Source organism: Falco cherrug, chromosome 3 (genome assembly GCF_023634085.1).
Source record: "Falco cherrug isolate bFalChe1 chromosome 3, bFalChe1.pri, whole genome shotgun sequence".
Taxonomy (NCBI): domain Eukaryota; kingdom Metazoa; phylum Chordata; class Aves; order Falconiformes; family Falconidae; genus Falco; species Falco cherrug.
In genome coordinates this window covers 7955711-7975993 of record NC_073699.1, presented here as the reverse complement: position 1 = coordinate 7975993, position 20283 = coordinate 7955711, and the positions used below count along the sequence as shown (strand labels likewise).

General features: G+C 35.0%; 1 protein-coding gene across 1 annotated transcript in view; it reads right to left on the bottom strand.

Moving 5' to 3' along the window:
• Positions 1–9762: 9762 nt before the first annotated feature.
• The window catches only part of CDH10 (cadherin 10), a 102695-nt gene continuing 92174 nt past the window's right edge, over positions 9763–20283 (bottom strand). Inside the window, exons 10-12 of the mRNA XM_005434820.3 lie at positions 13857–13965; positions 11676–11927; positions 9763–10835 (exon numbers count right to left, since the gene is read on the bottom strand). Of these exons, the coding sequence (XP_005434877.1) occupies positions 10342–10835; positions 11676–11927; positions 13857–13965 (855 nt within the window). The 3' untranslated portion in view covers positions 9763–10341. The remainder of the gene's footprint in view (positions 10836–11675; positions 11928–13856; positions 13966–20283) is intronic.

Genomic DNA, 20283 nt, shown 5'->3' with positions numbered 1-20283 from the left:
AACATCATTGTTGCTTGCTGAATATTTGGCTTTCTATTTAAGTATACTCAAGAAAATATAACTGAAATATCTTGATCTTTGCATAATCAGCAAAACATATGATATCTTACACAGCCATTAGAAATACAGAGTTTCTCACTGAAAAGCAGAAATATTTGGGCATACAGAATGTACTGTAGAAAGTTGTATGTTGAATCTCTCCTTAGCAGCCTAGGTGATATTTTTGAAATGTATACATTTTAGGAAGAGCACTAGCAAAGATGATCACAAAATGGGCCATGTTTGTATAATTCTTGCCATCCTTCGTAAGTGTTCAGGTTAAGATAACAGGTACCTGTAACCAAATATATTAAAATCAATTAGTAAACGAGTATGTTATTAACATATACATCTGATTCTCAAAGAAATTACGAAATACAGCAACTTTTCCCTGAAATATAGTAATGCTTGGCAGAAATACAGGTCATCCTCAGTTTTAGTTTTCTGAAAGTCATGAGTAAAACCTTGCTATACTACTTCTAGTTGTTTTTATGAATCAGAGCAGTATCACAGATTTTGGAGTTGTGTTTTCCATAAACTTGTTTTTCTTCTTATCCATCTGGGATAGATGCCATTAAAATAATGGTGCTTCTTTGCAGAATTACACCAGAATATATTACTAGAATCTACTAAAACTTTTGCATGCTCAATCTCCCTCATGTCCGGATGTAGGAGGAGACCAACTGGAAAAACAATCTAACAAAAAAGCTAGGTGGGAATAACAACTTGCTTGTTATTCCTTGGTGGAATAGGGGGTGGAGATCCCCTGAGCCTGTCTGAGGCAGGTTTCAAACACTCCCAAGATCAAACAAAAGGTTCCTTTGTATGAACTAAAGACTGGTAAGAGGGAACAGCCTCCCAAAAGGTGAATAATGGCCCCAGAAGCAGCAGAGTCAGCAGGAATCTGCAGTACCTGGGGAAAGGCAAATGTGGCAGGGGAAGATCGTGACCACTGACCCAATTTGAGACCAAAAAGACCTGCCTGCCGCCTGCCCCCGCTCCCCACCCCTCCCAGCTGTAAGGAGCACGGTTGCTAATTTACATGGCAAGCAAGGCTGATTTTAATAAGAGATGGTCCACACTGAAGGATAAGAATAAAAGAGGAAAGCAAGCACCATTTTAGGAGGCAATAAGAATAGAAGAAGGGACTTCTGGACAAGTGCTCCTACAAGCAATACCCCTCATTGGCAAGTCTGATGCTGGATCCAAGACTGGTGATCTCTCTGTGTTTCTCCCTCCCCCCTCTTCTTTTTCTCTTATTCTTTTACCTTTTTCTAGTAAGTAATGCAAGACATAAACCTTTATATTCATGGCAAGTGATAAGCATTTCTGCTTCCCGATTATTTATCAGTGAGCCTGACTATGGAATAAAAGTCTTTGTTTACCTACAGACCTCTGTGTATACCCTATTGCAAACAGGGTAATCAGCGAAACAGTCACTCTTCCCTTCTTGGTGGGATGTGACACCAAAACACAGATTAAGTTATGACTCTGCTGAAGAAGAGGAAGAAAAGAGTGAAAAAATCCACAGTATGCTGCTTTGTTTATTATAGCTCTGTGACTGTTCTTCTATATTGAAGAATAAATGAGGGAACAGTAAACTTTCAGTTTCTCAGAAACAAAATATTTTAATTGAAGGTTTTTGTTATTGTCTCATAATGTATCAAACTATTTTACTAGACTTAGGGCTTTACTTTAGTTAACATCAGCAGAGGAAGATCAAGGCACCAGGCGGGACAAGGGCCTAAAAATATTAAATTAGACTGTGAATGACTCTTTTGTACTGAACCTCTTAACTGTTTGAGGTACATACACTGTTAACATGGAAGAAATAGGGCCAAAACAATGGTAGAAGGAAACATCTCCCATCTCTGCAAGTAATAGAGCATTTTATTGTTACAGTATTTTAATACTTTGTCCTGTAGCAACACTGCACAAAAATCAATGAAACTAATTGTTCAGCTTGCACTGTTTTATAAATCGGAATGAATTTATATTTAAACTCCAGTTGCAGTATGAATTCATGTTCATTCACAGTATTTGGGTGCGAGGCAAAAACTAGTCAAAAAAAACCCCAAAAAACAAACTGCTCCTCTCTCCTGTTTGACATTTTCCTTTTGAACATGAACTGCTTTTCTCTTAATACCTTATGTAAGGTAATTGTTTGTGCATTTAATGGCTTAGAAATTTATAAATAGTTGACAGTGACCAGGACATTTTCTGTGGGCTTACACAGACTCTATCTGCACATATAAATGTTGATTACTATTGCTTTTACTTATTGTAATTAAATTAATGGATGTAATCATAGAAATGTTTTGTTTTCATCAAAATGGACAGAGATGAAAAATAGCTACAAAGTTGAAACGTAACTATTTAGACAATGTATTTCCTTGTTAGCTCTGTGAGTTGTTCTGGTTTTTCATACAAACAATTTTGAGGAAGGTTTCCTCTGATCTTCCTGTTACAGGTCTTCAAAGTTACTCTCAAATCTGGTTTTAGGCATCTCCAATAAATCTTACTCCCATTCATGTTAATAGCGTTAAAGCATACTTAAGAAATAGATGGCCCTTGCTTCTTTTGTAACACATGCTGTACTTGATGGTGGAAGAACTAGCATCCTTCTGTAATGATGAATAATCAATCAGGTTTGTAGCTCTGGAACTACAGATTTGGAAGAACAGATTTGAACTTTGAAAGCAGATATTTGAGGATAGTTTGCTTGCTGTCTTAGCTAAAACACACAGTTTCAGTTTGCAAGCATGTTTTATATCTGCAAGAATGTTATGCCCTGAACCAAATGAAGAAGGCTGAGCAATGCACATTCAATATTTGATGTTGTTCTGACATTTCTTAAGGGTCAAGAAAAGGCCTACAGTATTAGTCAGGGACATGCATGTGAGTAAAATGACAACAATAACTCATAGTCTTAATTGGGTGTTTCTTGATGTGCTACCATAAAGGAATAAATAAAAAAAAAAATTAAATCTACTTTAACAATATTTACAACTCATCATTCAATCATGGTTTTACCCTATGAGCTGGAGGTTTAGGGAAATACAGAATCTGATCTTATGTCTGCTGATATCAAGGCTTTCCTTTTTAAATGTTTTATTATTTGAAGGTTTGGGATATATTTTTTTATCCTGCTATATGACAGAAAAGCATTCTGAAGTTTTATTGGGAAGTTTAATAGAAGATTCTGGTTTTTTAGAAAACAATAATCTGGTAGACCCTCATTTAAAGGAAAGAGAGAAACAAATGTATTTTCCTTGCATTTGAAATAAACTCCAATTTTTATGAATGCTAAAGCTACAAAGGAATCTTAGACTAGTTACATTTAAAAACTGTACCTATGAAATCATTTATCACACATTACAAAACAGGAAAATTTGAACTTATAAGGAAAATTTGATTACATTTATGGCATAGTAATTAACATCATACTTTAAAATCATATTAGTTGACATTAGTAAGGTTTCAAAGGCAACTCAGGAAATGCCATTATTGTGATTGCCTGTCATTTCTTCATTTTATGTGTGTTATGAGCTAGTTTTAATCATGTGCTGTTTTTTCCAGGTTTCTCCTTTACTGAATGAAAACTGGCATCCAGTTTGTAAGTAACTATTGTCCTTGTCCAACATGTAGCCATACATTCCATTTGCACTGTTCTGCTCAGAAGGAGCTATCAAGTAATATGTTTCTTTCTGGAATTCCTATGGTGCTCACCAGTATAGAAGATGAGTTTTCACAATTAATTTAGAAAAATTCTCATGGTGTAAAAGTTTTATTTATCTGTATTTTACAAATAAGAAGCTGAGGAATAACTACTAAAGAAAGAAAATACTTTCTAGCTGAGATACGTAGCTGTGAATTCTTGGTCTTAAGGTCTGATAGTTTTGCATGCAAGGAACATTTTTCCATAAGGTTGGAGCTCAGAAATTCAAAACTATATAGGTTATGATTACCAATAATTATTTTAAGACTGTAGTAGAACTAGAAATAGAAAACTGCTTCCCTGGAAAAGCATAGGTTTTGTTGGAATATTTGTAATGCAGATCCCGATCTCTGTATCCAGTCAGGCAAATGTCTAACCAAAATAGTCATACAGTAGCCTTGAACCATTCCCGAAACAAGCTACATAGTGTGTAACTGAGGAAAATAGAGCAATATGAACTAAGAGAGCAGAGAATGTAGGAGTTTCTGTAACACTTGGGGTATATGGAAAACTGCAATAAGGAAGAAGGTTTCTTCTCTCTCCCTCAACAGTGCAGTAGTATGGAAGAATGCCAGACTGAGCCCTTAGCTACAAAGGACTGTTGTTTTTTTTTTTTTTTTTTTTTTTTTACAAAACGTGTTTTTCAGATGATATAATTAAAGGTCAGAAATAATTTTCATGCTTTTCTTTTTTTCTGTCTTCCAGCCTCATTTATAGCAAGGATGCTTAGGTCACTGTTTTGAGATGATGATGCAGGAAGGTTTATATATCTTTCGGATAATTGTGCATAGTAGTTGTCTAAGGTTTCTCTGCTGGAAGTGTCACCTGGAAAGGTGACATTTCCAAAATTGTCCCTTGTTAATATGAATGAAACATGACTGTTTTCCATGTCATGCATATATATTGTGTAAATATATATGTATATTTATCTAGAACACACATACATACACATACATGTATATGGAATATTGACATTAGAAATAATATTTTCTCAAACAATAATTTGGAGGAAGGAGAGAATATGGACAACAGTTTCCTTCCAATATTAGAATTTTCATCAGCCTTTGAGTTGCAAACAAGTTTCACCAACTTCTGTTACTAAAGAAAGTGTTGCTTATGACAGCTAAATTAACTATAATATCCTTTACTGTGTCTGATGGACTTTCATATAGAGTAAAATATTTTAAATGTTGATTTAAATGTAGGTACATTAAACCTAATGATTGTTAGCTATTATGCCAGCAATGTTTTGAAAATGTAGCCCCTAAATTTTCTCCAAATAACTTCATATTTTGGGCCCACTTACATTAAAAGGGCAACTGTCTTGAAGGCAAGGTAAGTTTAGCTGAGTACAGGTAAAATAAAGTTTTTCTATCAATACCACCTGGTTTTCCTGGTCTACTTTTCTGGATACTGTTAAAGCATTTTCTGTAAAATTATCCCGTGATGATTCAGTAGCAGTTGCAGATATAAAGAAAGAATGTCCAGGATTGCTGATTCATTTACATTCAGAATTATAGGTGGGGTTTGTTTTTGGGTGCAGGGGGAATGTCATAAAAATGAAGACATACAAGTCATTATACTAGAAATCCAAAGGTCTTTGATGGTAGCCAACTGTGGATGGTTGGGAAGAATGGAAGTATAAAGTAAACATGTAGTGACACTTCCATATAGAAGTTACTTCTATGACCACTGACAATCCATTTATAATCCATTTAAGCAATTAGCATCTACAAAACCTTGCAGCAAGTAGCTCCACAGCTTTATGTGTTTTCTCTCTGAAAAAGAACCTCTTTTTCCTCCTTTTGAACTTGATATTTGTTGTATTTATTAATGATTAGTGTTTATTTTATTAAAAAACAAAGTGAATAGTAGATCCTTTATATCATTTATGTTTTCACAGACATGACATATCTCTTATCAGCTGAAGAATCCTAACCTACCTCATTGTTCCTCCCAAAGAAACCATTTTCTGCCTTTGATCATCCCTTAACCTCTTCTTTATCTTTTCTAGTTTAGAATATCCTGTCTGGGGGAGAATGTGATAAAGACTGTGATAAAACCTTCAATATAAGGACATGACAGATAGCAGCAAAACAATTTTTTTTGTTCTTTTCCTCATTTCCTTTATTTACTTAATGCTGAGCTAAAGTTTTCCCATAATTAGATAATAGAACTACAAGATTTCATTTGTGAATAACCATGCCCATCACTGCATCACTTCACATTAATCTATAGTGATTTTATCTGCTAGATTATTGTCCAGTCATTTACAGTTGCAATGTGTCCATTTCTTATGACAGGCCATTTTATTTACTCATCTTAAACTTAGTAACAAACACAAATAAGCTTTCTAACTCCATTATTCATGTCCTTTTGCACATCAAAAGAGCAGCTCCTGAAGGATTCTACTTCTGGCCTTCCTCTACTAAGATTATTGAATATTTACTATCATTGATTTTCTGTCTTTTGCCCACATAAGGACTTTCCATTTTTTTATATGGAAGCTTAATTTCTTATGAGTTTTGATGTTTGACAAGGTCTCTCACCTTTTGGGTATCTAAGCAGACTATGAAATCTGGAGTTCCGTCCTCTACATGTAAAGATTATGACTGTTGATTCATAGCAAGTAAATGAAGTTCCTGAAGGTGACCAAATCTTCTGACATGAACATGTCCTCATGAACAAGCAGATTACCAAACTATGTGGAAACCCATCAAAATTACAAATGTTCATTATTTCTGTAATTCTTTATAATGATGAAATTCATGAGGGTACATGCACAATAGAGATGTGCATTATGACGAAGACACTTTTTAAGCACCATTGTTAAATATATCAAAGTTCCTCTGTAAAATAAAGTTTGTCAATACTGTCATGACTTCCTAAGATTTTCAGGAGTTAACAATTATTTTTTTGGATTTGCTGTACTTCTTCTAATTGTACAGCTGCAAGTCACTACTTTGTCATCCTATAGCCTGTTTGGAACACAAAAGATACTTTCTAGATTAAACTGTTGGCTTTCCTCTTGCATTTTAATGAATATTATACAATTAGAATTTCTTGTTTCCCTCAAAAGGACGGATATAAGAGAAGCTTGCTAAAAGTTTCCACACACAATACCTAAACATGGGTGCAAGTATATTTAGAAAATGTTTTCCTTCTTATGCTTAATCAATAATCAAAATATTATTTTTCAAATGTTAGTGGAAATGTTCAGTAGTATTTTGCCAAGTATATGTTAAAAATATATCTGATCTCTGGTTTGTAGCCAAAAATTAAAGAAAGAGTATTTTTCATATTTCTTTTCAAAGAGTTTTTTTATTTTTCATCGTTTACTGAGGCTGACATCAACATAAAGACAATGAAGCTTTGAGAAATGTTAAATGTTTGGTTTGAAAAATTATTTTTTGAAAAAAGAGCAACTTGCATTCAGAAAAAAAGTTAGTTTTAAAACTGACACTTTGATTTCACAATTGACTATATTACTTTAAAATGAAAACAAAAATAGATATAAAGAAGAGAACACAAAATAAAAAAATAATAAAATATTTCTATATCTGGCTTATATATTTATCAATTCCCATGTTCTTATTACTATATTTTAGATCTTCAGTTATGTGGAAAGTGACTTTTCAGCCAGTTCAACCATATTAGAATAGAGTTTGAATAAGCCTCTGAAAATTTGGAGAGACAATAGAGAAGCCATAACATTTCTTGAAAAAAAATATTTGTATTCACATGTCTCCTTATATTTGCTATTATCTCCTTATGGTTGCTATTTACTTAATGATTTTGGACATAATAAATAACACTGTTATGAATAAGTGAAATTGTTTTAGCTTGAACATCTATCTGCTCATCTTGCTATGAACAGATTACTGTTGAGTGATTTCTGTGCTGTTCATGTGCATCTGATAACGATAATACAGGGCTTGAATTATAGTCAGATCTCTAGTTCACTCACTTGACAAAAATGAAAGCCTAAACTCTTTTGTTGATATGCTTAAATCAGATATATGTTGATAACTAGCTCCTTAAAAAGTTCATTGATTTTTCTTTGGAGGAGTTAGTGGTGGGCCAAAAGGAAGTATTTACTTTTTCCCAAATGTTGGATAAACCTAAAGAGACACTGTAAAACATTTGTCTTCTGTTAGAATAAAGGCAAACCAGACTAAAACAACCTGGAGAAATATTTATCTCCATCATTCATGATTAGCATAGTTAGCAGCTCTGCAGCCCTTAATAGGTATTTTTGTAGTTACTCCAGCAGAAGCAAATTGTAAAAACAGGTTTAAATGAGTATAATGTAGCAAATTTCCTTCTTTTTCTTCCACTTTCTGTGGTAGGTAGCACAAGCAGAATTGGAAAAAAAACCCACTATGGGAACATCTGATTCAAGGGCAATAGAGTCACACTGGACAATGAATGAGACAAATGAAGGTTAGCTTCTTGACAGACAGTAATACAATTGATAAAAACTTTGTGCTTGGAATAGTATTAAATGGAGTTAAAGGACAAATAGAAATGTGACACCTTGTAACAGTGAACAAGTGAAAAAACTTCTACATATACAATGCTGGCAGCTGATGGATATTGACCTGATCACGTGCAATGTGAGGATTTTGTTGATGTAGGTGCTTGTTTTATTCCCTGGGTTTTTTTTTTTTTTCAGTCTGCTTAGACAGTTCTTACCACCACCTCTTCCCTGAAGGCCTCATGAAATATTACTATTTATGCTGTTGTTAATGTAAGATCTTGTACACACCTTCTTTCACATAATTTCTTTACAAAACCCCAAATACCATTTTTTTGCAACAGACTCTAAGAACTCACTGTCTCCTGCAGGTCCAGCGACTGCAATAGTTACGATATATTTCTGAATATTGAAACATCTATAAGGTCACTCTTGCAAGTCATTTGTAAGTTCGACCTGAAATGCAATATTAACATATTTTGTCTTTGTTTTGTGTGGTCCTGTGGCATTTTTTTTCGTAAGAATGTACAGAAAATTCATTCAGACTGAACAATACCAGGGTCTTGTTTACCACATGTTGTTACATTTTGTTAGGTTTCATACAAATTCATGTGACTAGGCTTAGCAGGTACTACTGGGGAAACAGGTATCCTATTTTACACCTTTTCTACCTTGAATTGTCTGGGAGTTTCATTTTCCAGTTCCTCACTATTATAAGAAAGATGCTGCGATAGTGCCCATGAGTCCTGTCTTCTCCCTTTCCATGACACCTGATACTCACAGCTTTAATCTTTTACTATATGGCTTTACATTTGACTAAGATGTTATGACTTTATCTGTGGCATATAAGAGCATGGAGAACATAGTATACTATTCTGTGACCGGGTGTAATATTAAAGACTGGACTCAGTTGCTTAAATGATCCAGTTCCTAAAATAAATTAGATAAGGTAATGAATTATGACCTCCTGAATGCTTTTTTATGATTTGTCTGCAAGGTGGCTGTATGTGCCTATGCCCACTTTTATTAGGCTGAGGTATTTTTACAGTAAAATGGTATATATTTATACAGAAAATGCTATTTGCACAGTAACGTCTATAGTGCTGAAATGGATTTTATTTTTGCTTTTCCTAAATTTTATTGGGAAATAAAACTCCAAGGATATGGCAAGGGGTAAAATAAATTGTCATTTATACTATTTACACTGTACCTAGTTTTTAGGTTAAGGTAATTCAAGTTGAGACAAAATAGCAGTTCATCTTTATAGAATACATCCTCATTAGTTCAGCTCAAAAATAAAACTCTTCTTAAACATGACAACTGTAGGAAGTAGCACTTTTGAGCAAGCAAATAGGTCTATAAATTGATCCTCCCCATGTGAACAAAAGTACTTCAGATTGTGTTAAATGTATGGACAACACTGCAGCATAGCAGTACTAGCAGTTGGTGGTGCTGTCAACATAGAAATTTCATGTTCTCTTCAGTCCTGGAATTCATGGCCAGAACAGGGAGGCAAGCATCAACGTAGTTGTAAAAACTGGTTTATTTCTTAAAAATAAATACAAAAATATAAATATAAAACATTGGCAGATAGAATTTGATGAAATGAAGTTGCACAAACTTTTTTTTTTAAACCAGCTGCATATTACACTTATTAACACCACGTGTACATTTTGTTTTAATTTTAATGTACAGAACAGGACATATTGGATTTTTTCTTCTTTGCCATCTTAAAAGCTGTACTTGCAAGGATAGGACATGTACCTAACAGAAGCGGCTTGTACATGAGGTTGCTTAAGGGATTATCACCCTGTTCAAATTTTTGAAGGTAAGATATTGTTTATTTTACTTACTAAAATGGACAACACTGAATTTCCATAGCTTTGGCTCTTGGAAGGTGATTAAATAAAATGCTGTATATATTCCAAGTGACATCCTACTAGAAAGAATGACTGACATTAATGGACAAATTTAAAACAAATTTTAAAAAGAAACAATTGTGTTGAGTGGCAGGAAAATTTTCCTGAATGTTAAATACTGTTGAGTGCAGAAGGTGTCTGTAAAATTACTTCCAGTCAAAGGAAACAAAAATGTAGCCTACTGTAGGTTAAGAAGTGTCTTTGTCACTTTCTCCTCCACCATACATTTCAGCTAGCTTATTAAACCGAGGGCCCCATTCTCGGAGGTAATCATAGTTTTGATCTCCTTCAGTAGTACCCGACTCTAAGGAGCTCAAGGATTCAGCTATTGAATCATTTCCTTCATAGGCATAGGTTGCAAGCGAGTCATACGGTGGTGCAGAAGGATCAGTATCATGCTCTTTTAGCCTTTGGTTAATGAAATCTCGGACATCTGTGTTATCTGGTGCTGAAGGAGTCCTCCGTGGTACAAATAAAGTTTCAGGCATAATGTCTCGTCGAAGCTTCTTATCTTCGATAGCTGCAGGATTCCTCAGTGTGCCAATATCAAAGGCTTGGGTGTCTTCCTCTCCACCGCCTTCATCATTATAACTCACAATGTTGTCTCTGATGTCCTCTTTAGAGAGGATCAAAGGCTCCTTCTTTCGTTGCCTCTTCAGAGCAGCAAACAGCACCACTATAACTTAAAGTGAGAAACAAAGAATGGCTAAAGATCTCTGTTTAGCAATTGCTTAGTAGCAAATCCACCAGGTACAAGAGCGACATTTCAACAATTCATGTATGTCTGATAAATGGATAAATACCTGTATCTGTATTATGGTACCACAGTAAGGTCTATATCAAAATGTGCTGTTTTGAATACACATTGTGTGCTCTGCCGCCATGAGCCTGACTATGCGCTCCTTCTGTAACTTTAATGAGTTTCAAAATAGCTAGGTCTGTTCTGAAGATATTTTTCCTTTTTTAAGCTCAAAGTATGCTGTTAAAAACTCGTTTTGAGGTGAATTGTAGGTCATTAAGTGATGTTCTGAAAACCACAAAATGGGCAGTTTTACAAAATTTACGTATTTTTTTTATGACAGCACAGAAACCTCTGGATAGACAGTGCTTCAATATAGTAAAAGTACTATTTACTAGCATATTCTGTGTCAAATATACTGCATGTTGACTTCAGATGGTTATTTAAATAAAAAAACAACCAAAAAATTAAAATGAAAGACATTAAAGTGATTTTTGATTATGCTATTCCTCTTTGATCTTTTTTGGACAACTTAATGAAAGAACAAAAATGAGCTTCTGGTTGCACATTGATAGTTTTAACAGTCTGGGACTTGAAATTCTTATTTATAATGGCCAATTCCCAGAGAAACAGGTTTTGCCTTTTTTGTATTGTTTTAAATTGCAGTGAACTACTTCTTGCAAAATCCATTATCATTAATTTTACCAACTTGCATAGTTTTGTAAAAAGATTCAGGCCCAAAGCATTTGTTTATGGGGAGGAATATGATTTTTTTTTTCTTACCTAGCAGGATAATGATGCAGAGGAGAATGGCAACCAGTGCCCCCGTGCTGAGGCCAGCCGGGAGGAGCAAGGCCTCAGCGCTGCAGGACTGCATGTTCCCCCGGCTGTCGCAGGCGCACACCCGGATGGTCAGCGTGCCCGTGCTGCTCTGGATCGGGTAGTCATTATCCGATATCACCACTGGTAGAAGGTAGGTACTTATTTCATGTCGACTAAAGCCATTCCTTCTTGTCAAAATTCTGGCAGTGTTATCTGAATTGATTAAAATACAGTGTTGTAGAGTATATGGATATGAAGTGTATAATTTATAGTCCATGTAAACCATCATATTTTACATCACTGGTAGCATTTTGAAACTGTTCCTGATATCACAGTGACATGTCTCTCTTTCTAATGACATTCCCATTTGATCAGAAAACTAGTTATAATTTTTTCTGTACATCTGGTCTGCTCCTCTGTGCTCCTGCACCACCTCTGAGTGTGATTTGAAAAGAGGATTTCTCAAAGCTTAAAATGTTTTATAGATTAATGCATGCAGTGCATGACACAGTTCCAGTTCAGGGCTGAAGCCCTGAAATGAAGTGGCCAACTGAGAAAAAATAACCTTCCACTTATCTGTTCAACAAAGATTATGTTCTGAAAGATTCTCCCTACGGATCTTCTGTGACAACACCCATGGGAATGCTATCTGTAAACTCAGTATGAGCTTTTCCACATCAAAACACTTCCAACATACTGTAGAACAATGAGTTCTGTACCTTAGCACACGGAGTAGATTTTTTTGAGGTAAAAATTGTCTTAGGAATTCAGAAAATGTGAAAGACAGGAGGTATTACTGCACATTTTGAGAAGTGAACTTACTAAACTGTATTTGTAGCAGACAGATATTAGTTGTATGCAGTATACTTCAGCATCAAAAGCTGCTCACTGAGCAGCCAGAAGGAAGGAAAGAAAGAGAAGAAATGAGTAACAGCGAGAGACTATTTCTTCTGTTGTTAGTGCCACAACACTACGAGTGTGAGCCAACACCAGAGCTGCTAACTTTTTGGTTCAAAAGGGAAAAAATACAGTTTTAGTTTCCTTTAGAAGGAAAAAAGTTCATCATACTTGTGGATCTTTTAAGGTAAGTAGTTAGCTATCTTGCCAGCCAACTTCAGGCGAAATTAAAATAACCCATGTTGAAAAAGAAAGAAAGTAATTACAGATACAAAAGAAATAGCAAGATCTCTACCTCTATACACTCAGGACCTCCTCACCAGAATATAATCTTTATTTACAATATTAAATTACATATTTCTTCATAGCCTCCATGATGTGAAATGCAGTTTTGCTTTATTACATTTCTTTATTGGTTTTGGGTATTTGTATGCTATTTGTTTTCACTCGACATCAGAAACTGTGTCTGATGGATCTTTAAATACCGCTGCTGCTGGGGATTTTATGAATTACGCAAACTATTTGATTTCAGTTCATAACTTTACCTACTGTTATAATTTTTTTCTGCAGTTTTCAGCCTATTACTTTCTGAAATCTTCATCTGGAAAAGAGGGTTATGCCCATTGCTTGTATGCCTTTAATGCATTTGAAGGCTGCTACCATTGTCCCTCCTCATTTATTTCTTCTGTAATCTAGAGCTCTCTCAGTTAGTCAATACTGATGATGAAGGCTACAATGGGTGCATAGTCCCCCTTCCCCAATAGAATCTTCTGATAATTTTCTCTCATAAAAAGACTGACAAAGGATGAAAAGTTAAAGCCGCTACACGCTCAGAACCATTATTTTCATTAATGGTCAGAAAGAAGCAAAAGAGAACAGAGGAATCAGAACTATGTGATGAAAGGCTAAAAAAATCTGAACTTGTCAGTTTAAGCCATGTTTGAAACCTTTTTTTCTCCTTCAGTCAAGCATTTAATCTGGCTATTTACCCCAAACCAACACTTCTACTGATTTGCTTTATAATTTGTTTTATCACATTTTTAACATGTAAATTTGTACCTCTCTTACACAGATAAAATGCAGATGTCCTAAACCACAAACATGGAGGTAAAATTATTACTCTTGCTAGCATCAGCCTTAAAAATTTCTCTACATATTGATAGACATCAAAAGCAAACACATTTCAGGAATGTATGCCAGACAGCAAAGATAAAACACTTTCCCTGGAACAGGCATGGATTTTACCTTCATTATCCTGAACAGTGAAGTTAGGGTTAACAGCAGCTAAACTGAAGAAAAATTTCTGTCCACCAAGAGGGTCGTCTTTGTCTACTGCACTTATGGTTTGAATAAGCTGCAGGAAAAAAAGAAAGCAAACAACAAATACACCAAATACACCTAGGTTTTTGATATAGCTGTCTGACTACTTTAAGAAGACTAGAAGTGTTAAGACGACATCATATTCAAACTATACACATATTGACTTAATCTGTAGAACATATTAACTGAAAAAATGTTAAACAAGTGTATCATAGAAGTTTTTCTAACAAGAGCATCCATATCTTTTGTGTGGTAGTACATGTACAGGTATAAAATGGCCAACTTCTGCCTTAGTCCTCCTTGATAGCCTTTTTCAATATGTATTTATGTAACTTTGTAATAACATAGCGGACAAAACTTGCCAGAAATGTTTTAATCTGTACCCTAGTTTGTTTTTATTCTTCATCACTGATTCATCATTCTAAATTCAAGTCAACACCTAAGACAGGAATTCAGAGGATATTTTATATTTTTGTGATTAAAATGGTATTTTATGAAATAGATGTTTAGCATATTTATTTCTAAAACTGTATTTTTTCTATTTATTAGTATAGCACAATACACCAATAAGATTCCTGAGATTAAAAATGTCAGTTAGATTATATATTTTTAGATTATATAATTTTAAATTATTTTTTTAGATTATGTAATTTTTTCTTTTTTTTTTTTTTTTAGATGGTATATTTCAACTCTTGTAAAACATTGTAGCATATTCTACAGACGCACCACCTCAGAGTGGGATGAGAATGTGGTGTCACAATTCTCAGAGTAAACTGCATCAGGTTAGTTTAACACTCAGCTTGAGTGCTTTCTGCAATGCTTACAAAAAAGTCTGGGTATTTTTGGGAGAATTAATGGCAAACCTTTATCAATATTTGTTTATGTCAGGTAAATGAATGCGTGGCTTTTTTTCATTGAACTTTCTATACCTAAGGGTGGCAAAATGTCATTTACCAAACAAAATATATTTTTGACATATTTATTGCTTTATGTCAGAGTGGTTTTTTTTTATACCACAGCAATAAAAACTGTACCTATGGCTGAATTTTTGTGCATGTATGCATAAATGTTCTGTTCAGTTACGTTCTTAAGTTTAACTTCCAAAAATAGGTTAATCTTCAGCCTACGTAATTTTTATTCTTAATTTCTAATCCATCGTTTTAAATTGCAGTGTTTTTTCAAGCATGGAATTGCATCTAATTTTTGACACTACTCGTTCCCTGTGGCATACTTGTTAAACCTTGTTTGTTTTTCCTCTTCCAGTTCTTTCAGATACAGCTATTTCTCTTCATATCACAGCTTTTGTCAGGATTGAACATCTTTAGCATCAACAATTGCAATGTGCTCCCGTCTGCCTTCACAAATGCCTGATTAACTCCCAGCTTCTATCTTATCCATCCAGAAAACAGCAACAAATTTCTTCAGGAGGGAAGGATTAGATTTCTTTTAATACAGTAGCTTGCTTGCTTTCTCAACCGGAGTTTTGTCTTTCTCTAAATTTGTTTTCTCACATAAACCTCCAATAATTTGCTAGATGAACAAAACAGATAATACAAGCATGTACTATTTGGTTTTGAAGAACCTTTTAATTATTTAGTGAATAACTAGCAGATAAACCTTTAGAGATTTTTGCAAAATTAAGTCAAGAAAATAGCAGTCCATTTTACTTCAAAACTGGAGACCATGAATGCAGTCCAGTTGTTGCTGTTAAGCTGATGAAAATCAACTCCGATACTTTTGAGTGTCTGTAGTTCAAAAGGAGTATGTAGAATTTTTTTTATAGCCTAAAATCTTTTACTGTTTACAAGGATTATTGAGCTACTGCCAACCAGTGTCTCTTAGCAGAACAACAGACAGCAAGAAAAGATCTCCTGTTAATTCTCCCATCCATCATTTCTTGTAACAACTGAAGTTCTCTAGGAACTTCCCTGTTCAAATACTGATCACGTTTAACCTTATGAACATTTTGCAAGCAAATTCAGCTAACTGGCTTACATTAGGGATTAAAAAATTGCCTGTGTTTTTTTGTTGCAAGTATAATTTAGATATTGAAATGTAAGGATCATTCAAAAAAGACAGTAAACATTTGGCTGACTAAATATTATGCAGTTTCAACTTACTTGCTGATACGTTTCTTTAAAAGGCAAAGTTTTAAGGATGATCTTAGTGAAATTGTGTTTAGATACATTATCACATTTACAGTACCTCTAAATTAAATTGTAAAATACATTACAAAGAAAAGCATTATTTGCTTTGCTATTCTTAGTTAGAACCTAAACTTTTTTTTTTTTTTTTTCAAATGAGGTTATTACTGGAAATTAACACTGGAAGTGTATTACTATCTCCTTTTCAAATGAGGCCATCTACACATTCCAACAGAGCAAGTACTCATCATCTCCTGTGTGAGCCTCAAAAATTCCTCTCACACTGGTGTTCTGAAGTTCTTCCTGTATGTCACCACAACGAATATGCTATTCACCAGACTGGGAACTCAGTGTGGGTGAAGTTTATTTGGCCTTTGGTCTTTGGAGGGACCAGCATCTTCCTGTTAACCTGCTGAAGCACTGCATGACCTCTTGTGCTCTTTCAAGGCCTGTACGTGAAGCAAGCTTCATACAACACATGGACATTACATACAATCAAGCAAGAGAGAAAGCAGATTCTTCCTGCATTGCTGGAAAGCAATAAAAGTACAGATGTAGTCCATAGCCAATGATATAGGTTGTTTTGGTTATTTCTTTGCTTGCCTATTCCATTTATCTTGCAGGCAATTGTCGCAACATCACAGGCTTGGATGTTATAAATAGGACATATTTGACTTCCTGACTGTTGAGCAAAATGTTATCACAACTTCTGTTTGAGAATGGTTTGAGGTCTGGAATCCCTCTCTGCTGCATTCCTCCCCCCACTCCCCCTCCCCCCAAAAACCCCAAAACAAAACAAAAAACTAAGCTCTGTTTTACTTATTTCTTCCACTCTCCTCTATTTCACTGGTTGTGATCAAAATGAAGGTGAGGAGACACTGAAAATCCAAGTGTGTCATAGAGGATTTTGCTTTCACATGTTTTTCAGACCATCCATTCAGACTCTTAACAGTTCTGCCTCTTCTCCAAGACTTGTCTAAGCAAGAACTGGGTTGCAGTCAGACCTTTTCATCACATAGTATTAGTATTTGTCCTGGTTTCAGCTGGGATAGAGTTAATTTTCTTCTTAGTAGCTGGTGTAGTGCTGTGTTTTGGATTTGGTGTGAAAATAATGTTGATAGTACACTGATGGTTTTAGTTGTTGCTGGGTGATGCTTATACTAAATCAAGGACTTTCAGTTTGTCAGGCCCTGATAGCAAGAAGGCTGGAGGGGCACAAGAAATTGGAAGGGGATACAGCCAGGACAGGTGACCCAAACTAGCCAAAGGGATATTCCATATCACTGAATACCATGTTGAGTTTATAAGCTGAAGGAATAAGAAGGAAGTGGGGGACGTTTGGCATTATGGTGTTTGTCTTTCCGAGTAACTGTTATATGTGATGACTGCTTTCCTGGGCATGGCTGACACCTGCCTGCTGATGGGAAGCAGTGAATGAATTTTTTGTTTTGCTTGCTTGCGTGCGCAGCTTTTGCTTTCCCTATTCAACTGTCTTTATCTCAACCCAGGAGTTTTCTTTCTTTTCCTCTTCTGATTCTCTCCCCTATCCTGCTGGGGGGGGGGGGGGGGGGGGGGGGGCGGGGAGCAAATGAACAGCTGTGTGGTGCTTAGTGGCCAGTTGTCGTTAAAACACAACAGTATCGGACAGTTCTTTGTGTTTGACTCTTCCTTTTGTTCCCCTGTGCAACCAATTGCAAGATGTGACAATAAGTGTTTCCTATGACTGACGCACTATATTATCTTCCAGACTTTCAGTGTATTGTGTATGCTGCTTCATCTCTTGTTCCTCTAGTATTTCAGTCTCAGCTGCCTTGGGGTAACTTATGGATATCATGAAAGTGAGTCTTTGCTCAAGTTTTTAATTATTTTCAGAAATCAAATGACTTTAAGCAGAGTGTATTGCTATTTGATACGCAAATCCAATGACTCTACAATTTTTATCCAGTTATTGTCCAGTTGTTTGTGGGCACAGAACTGATAGGAATAATTCAGATTGTAATTAACCACAGGACCTGTGGTGCACGAGCTTTCCCTTTTGTGCAGTTGCTAGGCAGCCACTCGCAATACTATCTGTAGTTTCTAGCCATTGCTTACTTGACTCTGAACCTCTAGGAAGTAATTGATGGCAGGGTAACTACCTAAAGTCTCTGAAATATATGCAAATCTAACCAAAGAAAAAAGATTTCGTAGTGAGTACACCTCTTTATTTGTCATCATATATATCAACATATACGTTAGTAGCCTTTTTCCTATCTTAGTGGAATATACACCTATAATTGCGAGGAATTGAAATGGCAGAGAGTAAACTCTACCTTATAGGTCATCTAGTACCCAGTTTTACATAGTAAATATACACAATGAGTATAGCAGAATAACTGTTGATTTTAATGTACATTTTTGTTATTTCTTAGTAAAACTGATCAATACTAAATCTTTAAAAGTTTTAGTCCTAAATTTCTTAACTTGTCTATACCAGTTTGTACTATGTTTTTTAAAAAATGTAATTAAACAGCAGTAACTACCCGTGAAAGAAGTACTTAAGTCTTATTAGAAAATCCTATTTAGTTATAAGGGACCCTTTGAAGGAGGAAATAGATGTGTTTAACTTCTGCTATCCCCCTGCCTTTACATAAGAAACTGATTTAACAAACTAGACTTTTAAAAAGTGACAGGCTACCAGGAAACAGCTATTTGTCTGAAACATTTGTCTGAAGTTTACAAGTTATCAGTACTATTCCAAAAACGAAAATCTGGGAAGTCTTTTGTTTCCTTGGAATTGTCATAAAATTATTCCCCATAGCCTTTGTAGCTAGAGTAGCTATACTGGTAATCGTACTAACACAAAAGTAATTATAATTAATGGGGTCTTACATGACATAACATATACCAGTATGCAAATGATACTTGCACAACCCTATTTGATGTTGGGAGTTTTGATGAGAGGCAAGCCTAGTTAGCATTCCATTGTTCCAGGCAATGTGCTCAAATACAGAAGTTAGTGTAAGTCCTACATTAATTCTGTTTGACTCCCATGGAACAGGGCAGGGGGAATGATTTTGGTTTACATTAAAAAACCAAACCCCCCAAAAAAACCCAGTAGTTGAAAGCATTATGTTACATGGTTTGCAAACAAGTTCCTGATGCTATTGCTAACTATATTAATGTGATATATCCTGTTTTACACATGGTTTCATAGAGTGGTGTTTTCCCCTTAGACCAATCAACCATGGGATACCCCCATTACACTCACAGTAAGTTGCTTCTCCTTGCTAGCCACAAATCAGTAACTTCAGGGAAGCCAAGGATGTTCCTCTGTCTGAAAACAGCCAGGAAATTAAGGGCCCAAAAACAGTCAAAGAGGGTTGTTAGCCACTAAAAGCTGATAAAACAATGGAAATAAGTTTGCTGTGTAGGCTGTTTATTCCAACGCAATTCACCTTTGTGCTTGGTAGGTCCTCTTTGAGCATCAGTTCTATCCACTGTTCAAATAAATGGTTATTTTTTCTAAACCCACTATATATTTGCTTTCAAATTCTGTACAAAGAACAGAAAATATAATGTACTATTAAGAAAAAACCCCACAACTATTTAGAAACCCTACACTGATTTGCATTACAAAAACTTTCTCCTGCCAGAGTAAAACAAAGTAAAACTTTTGAGAGTTTTTAAAATAAGTAAGGCAAGAAGAAAATTCTGACACTACTAAAACCACTGGAACATGTAAGATCTACGGAAATACACTGAAGGAACTAAAATAAGAATAAATCAGAAAAGATGGAAAAGGAACAGAAAAAAAATACGTCAGTAAGTTGACCACAAATTTTAGTATGACAAAAGAAATGAGGGAGATGCAATAAATAAAGATAAAATAACACGGCAGGATCAAGTTATAAAAAATCTAAAAAGAGGAAAGGAAAATTGAATGCTAGAAAATGAAACTTCAAGGTATTCAGTTTTTCAATAGACAATATTTTGGTTATTTCTTTCAATAAAAGGAGTAATGATTAGAAAGACACCTGGTGACTAAAGTAATGCAATTGCTGGAAACATAAAGATATCAAAAGCCATGTTTAAGCCAGGTTATGGTGAGAAAAGTATCCCTGCTAAGTTTTTTGTATGGGTCAAATGACATGGTAAGAAAAGGAGCAACATAAAAAGAATTGGTTCAAGAAACTTAGTGTGTTTAGATAACCTATGCTGAATTAAGG